This window comes from Ceratotherium simum, chromosome 30 (assembly GCF_057802395.1).
Source record: "Ceratotherium simum simum isolate JZ-2026a chromosome 30, ASM5780239v1, whole genome shotgun sequence".
Taxonomy (NCBI): domain Eukaryota; kingdom Metazoa; phylum Chordata; class Mammalia; order Perissodactyla; family Rhinocerotidae; genus Ceratotherium; species Ceratotherium simum.
The window spans coordinates 9732059-9752646 of record NC_141929.1 but is presented as its reverse complement, the minus strand read 5'-3'; the positions used below and the strand labels follow the sequence as shown (position 1 = coordinate 9752646).

At 45.0% G+C, this 20588-nt stretch overlaps 1 protein-coding gene across 3 annotated transcripts; it reads right to left on the bottom strand.

Moving 5' to 3' along the window:
- Positions 1-1035: 1035 nt before the first annotated feature.
- MAF (MAF bZIP transcription factor) lies at positions 1036-18202 on the bottom strand. Of its 3 annotated transcripts, XM_014792669.2 has the most exons (3): positions 16910-18202; positions 4738-4798; positions 1036-2433 (listed from the first exon to the last, which is right to left on the bottom strand). In XM_014792669.2, the coding sequence occupies exons 1-2, from the start codon at positions 18028-18030 to the stop codon at positions 4765-4767; spliced, it is 1155 nt and encodes a 384-aa protein (XP_014648155.2). In that variant the 5' UTR covers positions 18031-18202; the 3' UTR covers positions 1036-2433; positions 4738-4764. The 3 variants fall into 3 exon arrangements, with proteins under 3 accessions (XP_014648155.2, XP_004437143.3, XP_087276019.1); XM_004437086.3 differs by lacking the exons at positions 1036-2433; positions 4738-4798 and adding an exon at positions 12668-12793; XM_087419893.1 differs by lacking the exons at positions 1036-2433; positions 4738-4798 and adding an exon at positions 14676-16521.
- Positions 18203-20588: the final 2386 nt, after the last annotated feature.

Sequence of the window (20588 nt, the reverse complement as noted above, 5' to 3'; positions counted from 1 at the left end):
CGCATGATTCCACACTGTTACACATATCGTGTGCACCTTAAGGTTTTTTGAAAGGATGCTAATCGCTCCATTAAAGAGTTAGAGGAGGGAAATAAGGAAGAGAATTTAAAAAGTAAACAGAAAATTCTATTCTCCTATTCAAAATTTTCAGCCCAGTAAGAGACCCCCATGTCAGCGTTATCCCCCCATTTCCTGCACATCAGGAATGAACCTCATTTTAAAATATAAACAAGCCGGAGACACACTACAGACTCAAGTCCTTTAATTAACTCTCCCCGGTAACAAAAGGTCTCCGTTTTGATTAACTTTGGGGCGGGGGGAGTCAACCCTGGCGTCAGAATCCCTTTAACTAATTGCAAACCCTGTGACTCAACTCTGCTGCTGGCAGGAGCCAGGGAAGAAGAAACGAAACTTTGTCTGTAGAACCCAATTTAAAGGAAGAGTGACCTCGGGGTCAATTTCAGATCAATTCAATTCTCACCTCCACTGCCTACCTGCTGGCAAATGAACTTACTGTGCTTTTCAATAGACTGAAATGACTAAAAAGAAATCGTCACTAGCTGCATGTGAATAACACATTATTAGATGATGCTCGCTGAGGGAAACGGCAAAAACAAAACCCAACCAGTGTTCTCCTTCCTCTCTTTTCTGTCATTCTCACCTCACCAGTGATTAAGTTGTAAGATGCGCCCCTGGATTGTTAATTAGGTGTTAATATCTTCCAGCAGTGTATACCTGAGGTGGTTGCTCCGAGACTGTGTTGTCTCCACTGACAGTACCTGTAATTCCCACAGCTGGTCTGATTTTCCCACTCCACATCTGCAACTGCCTCCCCTCCCCCCCATTCAGTATTAGTTCACATCTGAAATTATATAAGTGCTAATAGCTTTATTATATTTCCTGTAGATGCTGGAAAGAGAGGCGGTGAGGCACACCGAATTTTCCCACTGGCTTACCCTTGTCCCCAGCATTTTCCAAATATTGCAAAAATGAGACCAAAAAGAAAAAGAAAAACCAACCCTTCAGCTTAGCTCATTTATTGCTGATAATTTCATTAGGTGCCAGGAAAAGCAAAAAATGCAGACACTAAACAACAACTTTACAGTAATTTTTGGATGGAGGAAATGAAAGACTCAGCAAGTGGCAGGTGAAGAGAGTTTCAACACTGGCATCTGTGAACGGCCGCAGTCAGTCTGAGATTTTGGCAGGTGACTGAACGTGTGCTTTTAGAACGAAAGCTCTTTCCAGAAGCATCATTTTGTTTTAAGTAATTAGGGCTGTACTTTTGCAAAATTCTTTCTTCCTTTTTTTCCCCCCAAATGCATAAGGCTTCTTTAAGCCATCTCCTTCAATAGTATCCTAGAGTTGACTGCAAATAATATGAGTTCATATGGCATCACTAAGCCAGTTACTCGGTACCTGCTCTGCTATAATTAATTGATTGAATCAGCTTAGCAGTGGGCCAACGCCCATGGAAAGAAAAACATTAGGCAGCCTTGTATGGAAAGGGGGTGCAGTGGTGGTTAGGGGGGAGCATAATCTAAATAAACAAGCAACAACAACAAACCATTAGGTAAGTCCGAGTAATAAAACACTTTAAACGGAATTATTTCCCCTTATTTTCTCAGTGCCAAAAATACATGGATGTAATTTGCTTAAGACATACTCATGGAACTTGTGATGGACGCTCCACATCTGCATGCAAGACAGCATTCTGCTCCTTCCTGTCTTGGGGGATGGGGGATTTACTCTAAAATCTGAGTATTTAGAAGCACCAAGGGGCCTGTAGGGAAGACAGAGTCAAGGCCAGTAGCTGTTCTCACCTGGGCTTTTCAAACGGAGGCAGCAAGAAATCAAAACTTACAGTCTGTGTTTTCATATGTCCTTTGCATAAGGATACCTGATTCACCATTTCTGTTAAAATATTTTGATGGACTCTGCAAGGGAAACACGGTTACGACATCTTGAATTTTATGTTTGAATTAAATAGCTGTGCTGAGGCACCCACCTGGACCAACAGTGGGCATTGGGAGGCCATGCTTGCATTTTATTTCCGAATGCTTATAGGCCAACATGGAGGACAAGTTATACAAAATAGAAACAAGACTTCTGAGCACTTTCACTATTTTTTTGCTTTTACTCCAGTTCATAAAATAATAAAGCCTTCCTTACATTTGCTTGAATTCACATCAGCATAGGTACAGTCAGGATAAACCATGTCCACTCAGCTAATTGTAAGACTAGAAAAAAAAACGGGTGGGTGCTTGGAACCCTGGAAGTGCTGTTTATACAAGTTCCATCAGCTTCTCCCATAGGTGACAGGAAAGCTAGAAACGGGCCTCTCCCCTCCGTATGCATCCCACCTGCCCTGCCCCGAGGCAGCTCTGTAGGCTTGGTTGCATCCGGATGGGTCTTAGCCAATGTCAGGAACATCTGAAATGGGCAGAGCATAGACATGAGCAGGCTAAGGTCCATCCCCACCTTCCGAATTAGTGTTTCAGCACACAAGATGAAAGAACATGTTTTGAAGGCCTACTTTCAACTTTGGTGCAAACCATGGGTAGTCATGTTGTCTCCTTCTGACAATTCAAGCTAAGAGACAGCCTCTAAGGTGAATTCCAAACCCACCCTTCGTATTAGAGTCAAGCAACATCATCAACAATCATAGCATTGTTTCCATGGCAACAATGCCATCAGCACCTTACCCAGGGATGCTACCACAGAAAAAATTACATCAAATAGCAGCATGTGACTGTTGTCTCACTTCATGTTAGAAGATCTTTCTTCAGGAAGCACGACCTTGATAAGTCACGCATTTTGGTAAGTTTGCGTATGTTAAGCTGTAACATGCGCTAATGGAAAATGTTAGTCAGGATCATGGGATACTACAGAAATGGAGAATTCAATCTTTTTTTGATACCACTTAGGATGAATATTTTGTAATTTGCCCAAGAACCATAATATAATCTAGACTGTGTTTCTGAGAATAAATGAAAGGTAATTAAATGGCTCCCCAAATGGCTTGTGACTTAATTTTCATACACTAGCCTAGAAAATTGCCAGAAATGAGGCACGAAGCTGTACAGAGTTGAAATTAGCAAGAGAGCAAAAAGCTAGTGGTTCCCCATTTTTGGCTTCCACTACTGAAATCCCATAAGCAAAGTGACTTTCTGAAAAAATAAACTAAGTAACTCTCCGAAGAGTATCAAGTATTGAACTTTTCATATATCAGCTTATAATATCTAATATCACAGAGTAACTTTAAGGAATTGTCCTTCTCCTCCCGATTCCCCATCTGGCCAAATGCCTTTCTCTTCCTTACTCTCACCTGTCAATCATGTTCACAGCTGAAATTTGATTTCTCTCCCACCAGTAACCTTATATGAAATATTACTAGGCGGGTCAAGACCGGTGTGAACCTTGCCTTAAAAGTTCATTAACTCATTGCTCAGAATGGATGGTTTCAATGTAACAAAACCTGCTGGTGGACCTAGATCATCATATTTAATAGATGGCTTTCAAATTGCAAATATAAAGACAGGGATAAAAGAAGAAAGGAATCAAGTGTTGGTACTTGCATGCACACACGTGGACACACAAATTAATCCCAAAGGTATACATTGAGTTAAAATCAATAGATGAGAACTATTAAAGAAAATATTAATTTTGTATAAGGCTAGGAAAGAAATCATGTTAAATATTCACAATCTGGCTTTTCAAAGACTCTCATAATAGCAGCGTGCAGAAGTAAGTAATCAGATACTATTTTTGAATAGTGGGAAAAAGTGGAGTTTTGTTTTCCAACACTCTCAATTCACTGGATCCTTAAAGTGCCTCCTTTGCAAAGAGTAGCAATTTAACAGTGTGACTTTTGCCCCCCCTCCTCAGTTTCTCTAGGAACCAAAAGCTGTATTTCATGCAAATTTCTCAGCAAGCAAAATTTTTAATAAAAAAAAAAAAATCAAACCTCATTCCATTATCCAATAAGAGGTAACAAGAATACACAACACGATGACACTAAATAGTTATTGGTCTAAGAGTGTTGGTCTAGTTCTCTGAACGAAGAGCATTCATAATTAAATTCACACTGGGGTACTTGTAATTGAAAACCCATTTAAATAGCTTAATTTCATTTTTTTTTTAGTAGATGAAAATCAGATTTCTGCCTCCCACCCATCTCCTCCCCTCTCTTCTGCCTGAAATTGAAGTGGGGAGTGGCTCCAAAGTCACATTTGGACGCAGAAGGGGGGACACACTGTGCTTTGAAATTACACTAAATTTTCCAAATGTGAGTATGGAGTGAATTATAAGAGGCTGTAAATTTGGAATGTTTATGAGGCCCAGGTACAGCTGGCTAAGGGCCATGGGTGCTAGTTGCACAGATTCACCCAAATTGTCTGACATTCATGTAGAAGGACTAGCCCTTTAGTGTCAATAGACTCATGCTGGTTAAGGCTAAAGATCTGAGATTTGCTCAGACTGGATGCGTTACTCTGTACACCATACTGATGTAATGAAATAAACATAGAAACACATGCATGCTGCTCTCGCATATACTGCATCCCTTTTCTTCAGCTCCTGTATCACATTTATGTTACCTGTGAAACCCAAATACTAAAACTACTAAAGCAGGAGCTTTTCACATCTAAAGAATTATCAGCATTCCTTGCTCGCTTGCTTTCCCCTAATGGAAAACTCACTAACACAAGCACATGCAAATTAGAAATCAAGGTGTACCTCTTTGACTTCAGGCAACAGGATTTTTCACATCACTGATGTAGAGGATTCCCTTGGGTACCTGATTTAGTAAATATATTAAAATAAACAAAGGGTAATTAATAACCACGAAGAGGGTTTCAAGCACAGCATGTTAAAGGCAGCCTAACTGTCTATGAAAAAGGCAGAGTTGGACTAAAAGAAGTGTGATTTTGTTCCACTTGCTTGGACATCCTGGCTTCAGCCCTGCCAGAGGAAGGGTTCACATGGAAGGGAGTATTGTGAAACGCGTCAGTCCCGCTGACTATTGCTCTGACCCCAGGGAGGCTGACATAATGATACCCACTGGCCTGGCAGCCTGGATCAGCTTTGAAGCTATCCTCAGTTCAGAGAACCAAGTGATTCCGAGTTCACAGAGAGAGAGGCTTTGAATGGCCTCTGATGGGTGTCTCTCAAGTGTTCACAGACTGCCCATCCCTCAGAGAAGCAAACTGGTCCAGCTTTCCCTGGCACTTGACTAGGGCTCATCTCTTCCATCTCCCCCCCTCCTCCTCTGTGGATCTGGTCTATGCTGCCTGGTACTGCTGACCTTAATTGCAAATGTTCTCTTAACAAATAGAACCATTTAGATACCACCCTTTTATTTATTAACTTCCTTTCTGTTTAAATTAGTAGCAGGGAATGCTTAGAATGGTGATATGAAAATGGGGTTGCATTAAAAAAAAAGTCTTTTTGCTTCACAGTGAATAACAAAGCACAGTAATTCAAACTAGTTAGCTTTCTATGGTTCAAAAAACCCTTATTGCTATTAGCTGTACTAATGTAAGTGGCAAAATAATTATCATTTACTCTACGGAGTCCAATATTTTCCAGACAGCAGTTTAATAACAAAGCAGACCTGTCATTTCTCCCAATGGTTAGTCACACTACACAAGTTCAGACTGTCAAAATATATTTAAAATCTAATTTAAAAAATTCAACATGGTTACAGCAAATCTGTGTACAATAACTGCAATCAACTAGTAAGTCAATCTAATTTTTTTCCAACATGGATATTGTTTTTCTTTAACCCCCCACGCTTTTATTTGGACTACTTTACAATTGGTGTGAACAAGTACGCTCTACTCATATATCTGCTGAAATCTCTGGGCTGCTGTAACAACATAGAATCTTTCTTTACTTAAATTTTCATTCAGCTTAACTCTGTCATTATTTCAAATGCCGTTTATCTAAATGGTCTGACTATGCATTAAAATACTTGGATAAACAAATTTGTACTCTTGTATCTGTCAGAGCTGCCCCAAATACGTTATGTGCTTTCATTCATATTTCATGTTAGAAATGCTTTTAAAACCTTACTACAAACTACTATTCTTCGTGTAACAGCATACATTAATCTTTTGCCAAATATATTATTTCTATGCCAAAAAAAAAAAAAAAAAGAAAAGAAAAGAAACATACTGAAGTTATAAAACCTGGAAGTGTTATCGGTAATATCAATTGTTCTCTATTTGAAGTTCAAATGGCTAATCTCAAAAAAAATAAAACTTCCCATATAAGGTTACTTTTTTTTCAATCTTTAGAAACAACGGATTCTTTTAGAACTGCAAGTGAATAGAGTTTGGAAGCTTAAGAGATTGTGGAGAGAAATATTTTTGTAATTCCTTTGGGACACTGCAAACATATGTTAAGCTTCTGCAAGGAATATTTACATGAGATCATGCACTTGTGAGGCATTTTTCAATTTTAGAAAAATATTACAAAGCAATAATTGAACATAGGCTTTGCAAAATGCCCCTTTGCCTTCCTCACCATCTCATTGATAGTCTCTGTTATTTTGGGAGAAAAAGAATCGGGCCTCATTAAATGTGATATTTGGCATCTTGCCTGAAATCTCATAAAGTAGATGTCCTTTTTAGATCATTTGTGTCATTTTCCTCGAGATGACCTCTACTCTCTGGCCACCTGGGGAACCCATTCTGTTACCAAGGCATTTACTTTCAAAAGAGGGGGAGGAGAGAAAGATTCTGTTTGCACACCTGAATACGAGTCCAAAAGCCATTGCGATTTCTCTGTTCTCATCACCTTCACCCAGGCTAGTCGCTGGGGATGAGCCGTGGGGACACCGGGTACTTGCATAGGAGTAGGAGAGGACGTTTTCCAGCCTGGACCACGATAGTGTAGCCCAAGCCAGAAGTCTGCCAGCACAGAGCCTCTAACAGTTGGATCTGTTTACCTAACGATTAAATAGTATTTTCTAAATAGCATAGGAATGTGCAGTGATATTCCAAGAAAGATTTTAAAAGGCCTCGTTATCGTCCAGTGCAGGGAATTAACACTGCCGGTGCACCCTGAAAACGTGCTACGTGTGCCTCTGCACTGCCCTGAGTGATGCCAAGTTGGGCGAAGGTTTTATGGCAAGATCATTCTAAGACAGACGTTTCAGGCTAGGTTCTGCTCATGCCTACCAAAATATAGAGTAGACTGATGAACTGTGTCGCGTGATCATTTTTATTTCATAATGTGGAAACTGCAGATTTATCTTTTAATAGCTTCCCCCTCTACAATGTGTTACTTTAAAGAGTTCCATAAATAGATAGATGATAGCTAGCTAGCTAGATAAGTAAATAAATGGCAGATGAAAGAACATGTTGGATTCATTGCCTGAAAATGGTAAGACTCAAATATCATCTTTTAACAGATTTAATCTTAGAAGGATAACCACAGGTTTCCCCCTTCTATCAGAAAGGATTTTCGTGAAATCTGACAGTATACAAGTGTCTCAGATGCTGAGATCATTGCTTCAGTTTCGACGTACTTATCTGTACATTAATGAATCCTTCCCTAAGAAAAGGAACAAGAAAGAGGAAATTTATTTAAGAAGGTGCAATGATACTTGCCTAATTCCTCCACACTCGGGGATGGAAAAAACTGAGGGTCCCTATAAGAAAAAGCCGCTACATGGAAGGGATCCTTTCTGAAATTAGTTCTTTTCAAGTTTGTCCTCTTAAAACAGTTCCTGAGAGCCTGAGATCTGACTGCACCCGTGTTCAATCTGGGAATGCAAGGAAGACCCTCATGCTGGAGCTGTTGGTGAAATCCTAAGAAAGTTTGCTCGACTGGCTTTCTTTTATAATGAGCATCAAACCGTACCGCGGAAAACCCCAACTATCGAGATTTCTGTAAAGATTTGAAAACCTAGTATCTGGATTTCCTTCTTTCCTTTCTCTTTTTCCTCCTTACCCCGTCTCTAACCACAGCAGCAAAAAAGATAAATCTGGAAAATGGGCCGGAAAATTAATAGAGCAAAAATCAGATGATCTGGAGCTGACGATCTTATTTAAAGAATGTTCCTGGGGCGGCTCGCGGGTGGGGTGGGGGGCGTCCCAAGGTGAAGGGCGGAGCCTTTTAGGGCTGAATCCCGCTCCCTCCCTCTACGCGCCCACCCGGAGCGCCGAAGAGCCGGGAGTTTTGATGTCCCTGGGCGCTCCACTCTGGCCAAGGCAGTCCTCTTGGAAAACTTAAAGCAAATTCCAATACAAATCCGAGTCCCCTGCTGGGGCGCGGGCGCCGGGTGGGCGCGGGGCCCTCGGGCGCGCGAGGTATGGCCGCCGTTAGCGCCCCCGGGCGCCGGGCGGCTTCTAGGGCATCTCCGAGCGGGGGCGCATTGCGGGCGTCCGGAGCAAACCGGCCTCCGCGGGCGCAGCCGCGGGTCTGGGGCAGCAAGGACTTTCCGGTGGCCTCAGGCAGCCGACGGACCCGCCCCCGTGGTCCCTGCCTCCTCTTTCCAGGCCCGGGGCAGGGATGCTCAGGGCTAATGGGGCGAATGGGCCTCACAGAGCAAGTGTATACAAGGACGGGGGCGGGGTGGAGGGTGTGTGCGTGTGTGTGTGTGGGGGGGGCGGGTACATGGAAAGTGGGAGAGCGGGAGACCTCAGCATCCTCCCTGCCTTCATCTCCTTCATTCCAGGCGTCAAGATCCTTGGCACCAGAAGCTCCAGCCAGCGGTCAACATTCCAGAGCCACCTCCCAGCTCCTCTCCACATCCCTGCCTTTGTCTACACTTACACGGGGCAGGAGTGACTTCATGGGTCCAAGGACTCAACTTAGGTGACTGCCTTCTGGCCCAAGAGCAGTGACCTCTGAGTCCCTCTGATGGCCGATGGTGACTAGGCGTTAGAGGAAGAGGAGCCAAAAATTATAAAGACCCTGGGATGGGACAGGGTCAGGGGCAAAGGGTAGAAGCCCTTGCTAAGGACATGCTATTGTTTTTAGGAATCATGGTGATCTCAGGGTCTGTCAGTCACGCTACAAACAGATTCTTCCTGGCGGCAGGTGGGGGCCTGGGAATAACCTCGAGTTGACTCCTGGCGATTAGGGTCATAAGCCAAGGTTGGCCTCAGTTAGGAATTCTCCCCCAGCCCCTGCACATCAGCCCCTTCCTATTCTCTGCTCCTCTGGGCCTAGTTTGGGATCACCTATTGTTCTGGGATCCTCAGGCCTGCTTTTCTTCTGGAGAACCCGCCAAAGGAGGCCAGAAACCCACTTCTACAGGCTTCCAGAAGTGGATGAGGTCACATAGAACCAGGGCAAATTTTGGTTGCAAAGAGGGAATCTGGACCGTTGACCCGATTTTTCAGCCTAGGATTCCCTTCCCAACCAGCCTTGGGGATTCATTCAGGAGGGTGGTTTCCATTCGTCCCTGCCCAGTTCTATAAGGTTTCTGGGCCTCTGCTATTCCCTAACCAAAAGAACCAACCACAAGGAAAAACCCTCCTTTGGAATCTTAGCTTGGAAATACTCAAGGTTGGTGATCAGAATATTTAGAATAAGCTCAAAATCCAAATCTCCAGTGTGCAGCTCACACCCAGGCCTGGGCTGGGCGGGGTGGGGGTGTGGGGGGTGAACACAGAACTATTTCCTCTCCTCCCCCTCCTCTTCCCAACCTCCACAGACACCCCTCCCTCATCCTCCCTTCTTGAATTAATGCCCCTTTCTAATCATAACTAAAGATACAAGAATCTGTGGAAAAGGGAGGAATGTGATTTTGCAATCCAAAATCCTAATTATAGGAAAAAATTGTTATTTAACAAAAAGAAAAGAAAAGGAATTTTTTTTGAGCAAGGGAAGAGGTGCTCAGTAGATGATTATGATTTGGGTAAGGAACTGTGCATTCCAATCATAGCCTCTCGGTGGAAAATGTGTTCTGTGAGTTTCTTAAAACTGTCCAACTCTGAAGTAAATTCATATAAAGATCTGATCTCTGTGTGCTGTGATGTGGTCTTTCTATATATCAGCCTTATTATGTTGGGCAAACTTACGGAAAACACACAGACAAAGGGCTTTCAAATTTAAACAATAAAAACTGTCGTGATGCCATAAAACCTATTGCGGGGACCACATAAATATTGGCATAGCATGTCTGACTAGTCCAAAATTGTCACCGCTGTAAAATCACAGATGAATATATTTATAAATGCCTCCAAATTAAGATGTTAACAATTTCTCCAGATCTCTCAATTTGGGTTTGAGCTCCAAAATTGTCTTCAGAAAGGAAACACACATGCAGGCATATTTGAAAGAAATTCGCACTCGAATCTCACTTGCACCTGGCGTCTGTATACGCTGGGTCCGACTTTAGCCAGTGAGCAAGTGAAATTCAGACTGGCAACTGGGATTATTTGTGGGGCTCTTGCCTTCGAAGTCCTCCTCGCCATTCTCTCTTCCCTCCTTTCTCACCTCCCACAGATGGTGCAGGGAACGGCCAGCCTGGGGTTTTGCTATGCCTTCGTGCAGAGCGATTTGATTTGCTTTGTTTTCTGTTTTGTCTCTCTCTAAAGGGTAAAGATGTTCCCACATTGTTGCAGGACTGTACTTCTTTATGCCCGACAATCATGAGACAGCCTGGGAGACTGAAATTCTCTCACCCTGTCCCCTACCCCCGCTAGAGAAAAAATGCAAGACAGAGCTGGGTTTGTTCAGGAGCCGGGGCGGAGCGAGGCTTGGAGAGAATTCCCCTTTTCTGGGGCTGTTTGATGTCTAGATTTTGAAGATTTATATCAAAAGTGAGAAAAGCAGTGTTATCAGAAGGTGGGTTAAGGCTCCTGCTCTGTTTTTAAACCAATGCAAAAACAAACAAGCAAATCCTGATTCAGACGGCTGGACCCTGGGCCACCTCCCTGATGGCTGCAGTGTGCCCTGCCTTGGACGTGGGACATCTTTTAGATTTAGGATGGGCCAAGAGTGAGAATAAACTTCAGGTTTCTCTTATTTATCTCAAAACAACAAGGAAGGCAGCGATTCCAAATTAATCATTCAGCATCCTGGAGAGCACTTAGAAGTGGCCAAAACTAAAGCCTATCACTGTGGATAAATCTTCCCTAAAAACCTCAGAACTTTCTTCAAAGAAAGGAGCAAAATTACTTTTTAAAAAGCCAAACGAAAGTAAATCGCAGTGGGGAGGCTTGCAAATCAGCAACCTAAAGCTGGTGAGTCTGGCTTCCTCTCCCCTCTCATCGCATGCTTCTAGGAGACGTGAGGCCCGAGAGCTTGGCTGTGTGTTTTACTGGCACAGAAATCAGACGGCTGAAGGTTGTCACTCATGTATTTTAGTCTTCCGACCTATCTTGGTTAGTCTTTAACCACTGACAGGCAAAAAATAGAGATACCTGTGTGGCAAGCACACTTTTAAATATATTGATTGGCCTAGAATACCGGAGGAGTACATTTTATAAAGCCAAGAGTGTGCAAATACGGAAGTAAGTTGGCCTCAACCAAATCAACAGGAACAACACAAGCCTCCCAACGTACTGTACTCGGGAAACTTTGAATGTGTCAGGAGCGACGTCAGTTACTTAGACGGGGAAATGCTGGGAATGTGGCTACTGAGACAGCTGTGCCCCATGTTCCTGAGGGTGGCAACCATTTGCCCTCTGCTCACTGCATTTAGCAGGAAAGCTGGTGGTTTGGCAAGGGGAGGGCCTATTTAAGAACAGAAGTATCTAGAATGGACATTACTAAATAAAAAACTAAAGGGATAAAGCAGAAAAAAATCAAAGCGTTAGAATTATGCCTTCAGTAATAAATAGAGCATTTCCCATTGGGGCGGCCTGTGTTGAAAGGGGCCCAGGTGGTTATGGCATGGAGGCAGATAAAGATGATATCTAGACATCATTTCCTCACCGAGATCAGGAAGTGGAATCTCTGCCTATTTGATGTCAATCTATTAATGTGTCAGATACATTGTAAAAAATTATTACACGGTTCTTCAAAAAGGAAACATGCAAGATGTGAGGAAATTAAAGGTAAGTGATTTTGTGAAGGCCTGGGAGCAGAGAAGGGTGGGAAGCACATGGAGGGGTGTATTTAACTAACTTCGTATTTTGCCACACATTGTTTTCAATTATGGCTACGTCTGATAAATGAACACGTTGGACATTGTGGATAAAATACAATACTATCTAGGGCCTATGAGAAAACCAGGGTGCTTGGCTCCCCTAAAGCTTCTGCCCATGGCATCTGCTTGGGGAGGGGGGGGTCAAATACTTTTTTCTTCTTAGTAAAATTATCTGCCAGAGAAACAATGAAGCGTGAAAAAGTACTATTTAGAGCGTGCAGGACCACATATGCTTTAAAAATGCTAGCTGTTATTATCAGGGCAACTTCCCTTCATATAAATGTACGTATATATATCTTTTAAATTTCAGTGGATTTTTAAAACGAATATTACGGGTTGAAAACAATTGCACCTATTCAGTTTCTCGCATCGTAAAGTGGGAAGCACCAGTGCGCTTTCTTATGGGTCTGTATATAGGACCCTCAGAGTTAATTAGTATGGATGTTATGCATTTAACAGTTTTGTTCTCTAACACAATCATTTTTCTTTAAAAAGAGACTGAAGAGAAGTCAGGGGGAGGTTGTTTTCCACGACTGCAGATAATAATAATAATACTATATTTTGAATGCACATTTCGCACATAAATGTCATTTTGTGAATACACTGGTAAGAACACGTTGCTGGGGCTTCCAAAATGTGGCGTATCCCACTGATGGCTCCAACTTGCAAGTGGGCTCAGTTCTGTAATTGGAATGAAAGGAATTTGAACACTATTTAGACAAAGACTCAAATGCAGTGTAAAGGGAAAGCCAGATTTCCTTACATATATATTTTTAAATCTAGAGACTTATTTGTAATAAGGACATTTAGGCAAAATTTAGGATTTCTTTGTTAAAAAAGCATATATTTGTCTTCACCCCTCACACTACATTTCAAAGTTTTTGTAATGGTTATTTCTAAAAATGTCTTTCACTAGGCGTTAACCTTCTCTTAAAGCCAGCCACCAAAACCCCATTTTTGCCAGTACCTCTCTACTCTGCTTTCTAATGTTTGGGGCCAAAACCTGCTTATTATATTGAACTGCCTTGTAGAGTCCTACCAAAATGCTTAATGGTTGCACAACTGTATTTTTCTCCCCAGTTGCATCCTCATGAGAGAACTGCAATTACTCCATCCTGAATGTCACTCTTATTTTGAGAATGTGTTTGTCTAAAATCTCTCGTCTGATGCCGAGCTTTCTGCATAAGCAATATCTCCATTTCTGCTTCTTCAGAGGGAGACTGCGTGTCTCTCAGTGGGGATCAGAGGAAAGAAAAATCTCGGGGACAGCTAACTTCAGGCACAGGGAAGGAGGTTTACTACTAAGACTTTTGTTAAGCAAAATTAAGTGTGGCTTCAGGAGCCCTACCCGAACTGGCACAGAGAGGAAGGTCAAAATGTAGAGGGTGTACGCTGTCTTCGTGTTCTGTGAAAAAGGGGAAGACAAGATGATAAACTGGCCAGAACTCATCAGCTCCAAGCACAACCTGTTTTCTTCAAAATAAGGCCTTCATTCAGAGTTGCAATATTATCTTTTTTTTTTTTTAAAGAACAGAAAACAAAATAAAACAAGTCATCGTGTTTGGCTATACTTTCAAAACAGCGTTGGCTTTGTCTGACATTCTGTTAGCGTTCTAGGGGAAGGTGACTAGGAGTGCAAACTGCATGGATCTGTAACATTAGTTACATGAATTTGTGTCATTTTAAAATAGGTCAATGCTGTTAGTGAAGGTAGCTTTAAGACTTTCCAAATGATCTTTAAGTTAGCCCCCACACACAGCCTGTTTTGGGGTAAATATCAATAAATCAAAGCACAGTCTTTATCCCACCAAGGCATTATTTTTGGCTTGTATTTCAAGCACTAAGGAGATCTGAAACCATTACCAGCTTGTCTAAGTGGAGAAGCCCTCCGCTAAATATTCACAGTGAAATATGATTTAATAACACAGTTTAAACCCAGATGTGTACTTGGCATGATGTAAGTGAGGGGTGGATGTTTCTTTTTCCTATTTAAGACAGATGACCTTCAAAGTTAAAAAACAAACAACTTTGATTTGTCCAAAGTGTTGATGTTAAATCTTGTCAGGCCTTGCTAACAAGAAATCACCGGGCGTCAGGGAAGAAGGAAAAATAATCAATTTAAGCCAAAAGGCAAGAATTGTTTATCTTTACCATTAAAAGTAGATGTGCTGGGCCACCTCTGCCATACCTTATTTGCCTGGCTTATTTCTCTGAACATGGGCATGCTGCTGGATCAGAAGCTCAGAGCAATGCTCAGAAGGCCTTGCTCTCTGGTGGGGATTTTTGTGTTTGTTTTCACCAGAGGGCAATGACGGCTCAATTCATTTGAAAACTGAAAACTTTGTGGCAAGATTTTGAGAGGTCATAATTTACATGTATATTAAATATTGCTAATTATTAAAAGGGACTGGCCTCCCGCCTCACAAACCAGCCTGTGTTTCACCCTGAATTATTGCCTCCCTACTCTTCCCTTAATCCTTCCTCTGGGCGAAAGGATACATTTTACACTTCTAATGTGGTGTTGGGCCCAGTTAAACTGTACACTAAGAAACTGAGTACAGAATCAAAAAAAAAAATGCAGTTTATTATTGTAGATTATTCTTTCTCTTGATATAACCAGAATTGAAAATGAAAGAAAAGCACATAGGAACATCACGCGTGGTTAGTTAGTAACTCAAGATATAAAACAATTTTGCACAGCAAAATATGTAAAAGAAAAGTAACTGACAAGATTTTTTTATATTTATTGTGGTAAGATTTACTTTTCATTTTTTTTTTTAAAGACAGGATGTCAGTCCCTGAAAATAACATTTACTGATTATTGCCTTTAAAACTGTGGATTTTTTTTAAGTTACAGAAAATCCAGTTCTGCACCACAATACAACTGTAAAAAAATCTGCATCATCTTAAAACTGTGCAGTAATGCCATTTTTATAACTGCATAAATTTTATTAGCGTTCTAAACAGTTTTGCAAATTTTTTTTGTATTATATGCTTGCAGGTTATATCTTAGTGCAATTCAGTCCCAAATACTTTAATTTTGAAAAAAAAAACATACATTTTGAATGTAAAATACCCCTACAGATATAAACGGGGTGTCTCCCCTTTTAATACTTTGGTTTTCAATACAGTCAGTGGTATAGCAAAGACTACACATACCCAACTTATATTTAAGTTGCAAGCACATGCTGTATAAGCTACTTTTTTAAACAGTCCCCTTGCAAACTCTACCCCCCTTAACATCACAACAGTAAACAATTTAGTGCATCAATCTTTTAAAAAATCTACAGCTAAACAGACCTAACTCTTTCAAATTTATCTATAACATTCCTTTATCTGTAGCATACATTTTAACTGGGCTAACAGATTATAAAAACTAGAATTAAATTATATACTAGAAACCCATAGCATTCCACGTTTGACAATGACCAAAAGCCAAAAAAAAGAAAAATAAAATAAAAATAAAACAAACCAAAAATAATGGGGCAGATTTCTTTTCTTAAAAAATAAATTTTAGACTGCTTTCGGCAACAGCACAATTTTAGTCCCCCAAGTGGGGTGTCATTCTTATTAAAAAGAAAACATTACGAGTTCTTTAACGTTTGCCATGTTAAATTTTTAACCCATTCTGGCATCATTGACAAGGAATGCCTTCAGTGCATTTACAATGGGAGGCTGAAGTTCTGAGTAACTCAAAGCAGTTTTGGAGCAGATGGAAACTTTCATGGGAAGAAGGTTCTAGGGTTGCACGTTTTGTTCTGAACTCAAAAAAGTCATGAGGCAATAAAACAAAAGTATGAATGCCATGCTATAAGTCTTCGAACGTCCATTTCCAAGCCAAAAGAAAAAAAAGAAAAAAAAATAATTATACCATACATGTCCAGCATGCAGGCTTTTTTTTATTAATATAATGTCTCTTTTCCATAAAGTCTTTGAAACAGTTATAGTTCATTGTTGCTAAGACAAAGTAGCAAGCATAATAATGCATGAGATGAGAATGAGTTTTTTATGGCAGACTAAACTCTCAGATTTGCCATCACAAGGCCAAAACTCACGAGTCACACCCAGAAGGTTGATGCAGGCTTGATTGTGGCAGGTTCATGTGGATTTTTTTCTCTATTTTAGCATAACAATGCTAAAAAAAACCCGATGGAACTCAGCACGCTGCAAGTCTATAACATTTCACATTTTTTTTTTTCCTTTGCAAGCTCAATCTTACATGAAGAACTCAGGAGGAGAAAAAAAAACTCAGGTTTTTTTTTTTTTCTTTTAGATGGGTGGAGAGGGAGTGAGGGTGGAGGTTGGGGGAAAAAAAGGGCAACACAGCAAGCTCCAAAAAGTAAAATTAAAAAAAAAAAAGTCCAAACAAAATAAAACACACACACAGAAAATGAACACCAGCTCATGAACTGAAGAAGAAGAAGAAAAAAATTATGTGAATGATGCAGGCTTCAAAGGTGAGCATGAAGAACTCTGCTGAGATCTTTGAACGTTGTGCAAGTGGGGGGGGGGGGTGAAAAAAAAAACAACCTAGCAAGTTATGGAGAATTTCAGATTGGCAATCCATGAGCCAGACATCCATTCCCTCCCCAACTTAAAAAGCGCCACCACCACCAACTCTGAGCAGGGTGTGTGTGTGTGTGTGTGTGTGTGTAGGGGGCAACGGGGGGCAAACTCGGTAGGGGAGGGGGCGAGGTGGTGGCGAGCGTGGCTCTGGATCTAGCAAGCCCACACCCGAGTCGGACCCCCACGGAGCACTTATCAAGGTGGCTAGCTGGGATCGCGTGTCAGACTCACATGAAAAACTCGGGAGAAGACGGGTTGTCGCTGCTCGAGCCGTTTTCTCGGAAGCCGCTGCTCACCAACTTCTCGTATTTCTCCTTGTACGCGTCCCTCTCGCGCACCAGCCTGGAGATCTCCTGCTTGAGGTGGTCGACCTGCTGCAGCAGCTGGTTCTTCTCGGACTCCAGGACGTGTCTCTGCTGCACCCTCTTGAAGCGGCAGGACTGGGCATAGCCGCGGTTTTTCAGGGTCCGCCTCTTCTGCTTCAGCCGGATCACCTCCTCCTTGCTGACCCCGCGCAGCTGCCGGTTCAGCTCGCGCACCGACATGGTCACCAGCTGCTCGTCGGAGAAGCGGTCGTCGAAGTGCAGGCCGCCGGCGGCGTGGTGAGGGTGCAGGGCGCCCCCCGCCCCCGCCGCGCCCCCGCCGCCTCCGCCGCCGCCGCCGCCGCCGCCGCCCCCGGCGCTGGCCGGGCCACCGCCGCCCGCGCCGCCCGCGCCACCGGCCGAGGCGGACGCGCTGCCCGCGGCGCCGGGCGCGCCGGCCGTCGGGTGGTGGTGGTGGCCGGCGGCGTGGTGGTGGTGGTGGTGGTGGTAGTGCGGGCCCGCGCCGCTCTGCGCCGCGGCCGCGGCGATCACGGCGGACACCACGGCGGCGGCGGGGCCCATCTCCTCTCCGCTGCCGCCCAGGGAGGCGCCGGCGCCGGCCCCGGCCGCCGAGGCCAGCTGCTGCGCCCCGCGCGCGTAGCCATCGAAGCCGCCCTGGAGCTGGTGGCTGTTGCTGATGAGCGCCTCGACCGCGTCCTCGGGGCTGAAGCCCAGCGCCTCGGGGTTCAGCTGCTGCGGGTAGCCGGTCATCCAGTAGTAGTCTTCCAGGTGCGCCTTCTGCTCGCTGCCCGAGCCCGGGCTGGGCGCCGAGAAGCTGGGGGAAGGGGGCACCGAGCTGCACGGCGTGCTCATGGGGGTGGAGGACAGCGAGCCCCCGGCGATGAGACGGCCGCACTGGCTGATGATGCGGTCGGTCTCCACCGGTTCCTTTTTCACTTCAAACTTCATCAGATCGAAGTCATTAACATATTCCATGGCCAGGGGACTGGTGGGCAGGTCGGAGTTGCTCATTGCCAGTTCTGATGCCATTCTCCTGCCGCCGCCGCCGCCGCCGCTCCGCCAGATGGGCTGCAGGAGAGGGGCCAGCGGGCTGTGCTGGGTGGCCAGCGGGTGAGCCAGCTTGCCGGGCTGGGGCGCTTCTAGCTCGCGCGGCGGTGGCTGGCCCGAAACCTCCGAGCGCGCACACACCCCCCCGCCCTGCCCGCGCCCCCCGCGCCCTCCCTCCCTCCCCCCTGCTCACGCCAATGTGCTCGCTCGCTCGCCCCGGCCCCTCCTCGCCTGCTCGCCTCCGTGCGCGCCGAGCCGGCGGCTTCAGGCTCGGAAAGGTCCTCCGCGGGCTGGGGTGGCGGCGGCGGCGAAGCTGGAGGAGCCCGGCCCGGTGCGCGGCGTCCCCCGCTCGCCGCTCCGCTGCGCGCTTTGCATAAGGAGGGCTCGCCTAGCCGGCCCGGGCTGCAGGCGGGGCGCGCGCGGCGGCCGCTCGGGGCTGGAGGCGCGGCGGGCGGCTGTCCCGGCGGCGCGGGCCTTGGCACGGGGGAGTTAACACTTCATGCTTCTCGCCTCCTCTTCTGCCTGGCTCTTTTTATTTTTTTCTTTCCTCTCTCTCTCCCTCGCGCGCTCTCTCCCTCCGTGCAAAGTGCAAGACAGAGGTGCAGCCCGGCTGGAGGAAAGGGAGGGGGGAGTTTAGTTCGTTCTTGCCTTTTTTTTTTTAAAGCAAAATAGCGAAGTCCTGGGGAAAGGCGAGGCAGAGAGCAAAAAGGGGGAGGCCGAGCCGACGAGCAGCCCGAGCTACAGCTCGAAGATGAAAAAAGATTTTAAAGCCTCTGATCCAGCAAGAAGAGTTTAAAGCAATTGCTGAGTTTTATACCACTTGTGACGTCAGGCCCAAAAGGGAAATTGACTGGTACTCCGGACCAATGGGAGGCGGCGAGAGCGGCCGCGATTAGCATAATAGTATAGAAACAAGGAAACTTTTCGTAGCTGTCAATCAGGGCCCAATCAGCTGACTGTCAGCTGGGACAGGCAGGCTTAACCCTTCCCGCGCCGCAGCCTCCCCGGGAGGGAGCAAAACCGGGCGCAAAGTTTGGGGCAAGAGGGAAAGGAGTTTTCCAGAGGGGCTGCGGGAACCCGGGAGGAGAGGGAGGACGGGCTGCTTTACTTCGGAGCGCGAGAGAGGCCTGCTTTCCGGAGTCCCAGCTTGTCCTCCACTCACTCTGCGGGGACTGTCCTGACTCCCCTCGCCTGCCTGCCCCCCATCCCCAGGATTGTGAATTCGCCCCGCAGCTTTTCCTCCTCGCTCCACCTTCCGCCCCCAGCTGTCTGTCCCGGGGACCTTCCTTCCCCGAGCCTGGCTGTGCCGGGAGCTCAAACTTGGCCCCAACTCTTTGTCCCTCTCCCCGGTGCCTGCGCGCAGGGGTGCAGGCGTCCGGACTTTGCGCAAGACACCGCCTCGCCGCGCGCCTGCCTGGGTGGTTTGCAGTCCGCGGACAGAGACGGTCCGTTTTAACACCCACTCTTAAATGAGGTGAAATAAGTTGTTGAGGGGCCATTACGGGCCGGGGCTGGCTGCCCGCTGGCGTCGGGCGCCCTTTGGGGGAACGAACGCCTACGCGAGTTAGGTCCGGGAAAACTCAGAGTCGGGTCAGCCGGCTCGGCCCTCGGGCTTCGGACTCTGGCCCGAATTTGGCATTTAGATTCATATTCATCTCTCTCTCTCTCTCTCTGTCCCTCTCTCTCTCACACACACACACACTCATGCACACACTCATACCCACGCTTACCCACCCCCTTATGAAATCTGACCCTGTTTATCAGGGTCCCGCGCGCCCTTTGCACTTTTACGTTTCACTTAATTATTTCAGATTTGATCGTGGAGAGGAACAAGGGGGAAAAACAACTCCCCAGCCTTCACCAGCTCCATTCGAAGGGTTAAATTTTAAACCGCGGTTTCTCGGACCAGCCCGGAAACCCAGAGTGGGGGCGGGGTGGGGGGGCTGCTTCTCCCCCTCCCGGTTGTAGATGCTAATAACTATTCAATTTTCTAGATCGATTCTTTTAAAGTTTATGCAAAAAAAGAAAAAGGAAAGATGGAAAAAGAAGAGGAAAAAGAAAGAACCAACAACTGTTTCTAAGATTTTAAAGCGATAGGCAAGTCGGAGAAGCTGAGATTTATTCGGAAAAAGCAAAATTGCGCTCAACTGACCCAGCGTTTGGAAGACCAGCCCGCCTGCTTGGATGATGGGACTGTTGATTCCTCCAATTAATGAAATGCATTTGGTGTTAATCATATTTATTTTACTTTATGGGACGGGGAGACGCTAGGAGGGTGCATTAAAAAAAAAAAAAAAAGAATCTGAAAAGCCTGCAAGAGGATCGAAGAGTGAAAACTATTGTTGGACCGAGTTGGTTTTTACCTCAACAGCGCCACCTTTCGGCAAAGGTCAGTTGAAATTGATCCGTGTCCAGTTTTGTTGATGAAGTGAAAAGAAGCTGGTTTCCCAAGGTGGGAGGAGGAAAAAGGCACAGACAGTTTGACTGCCATGGGAGAACCCGACCTTGTAGGAAAAGGATTGAAGACAAAGCTGGCAGAT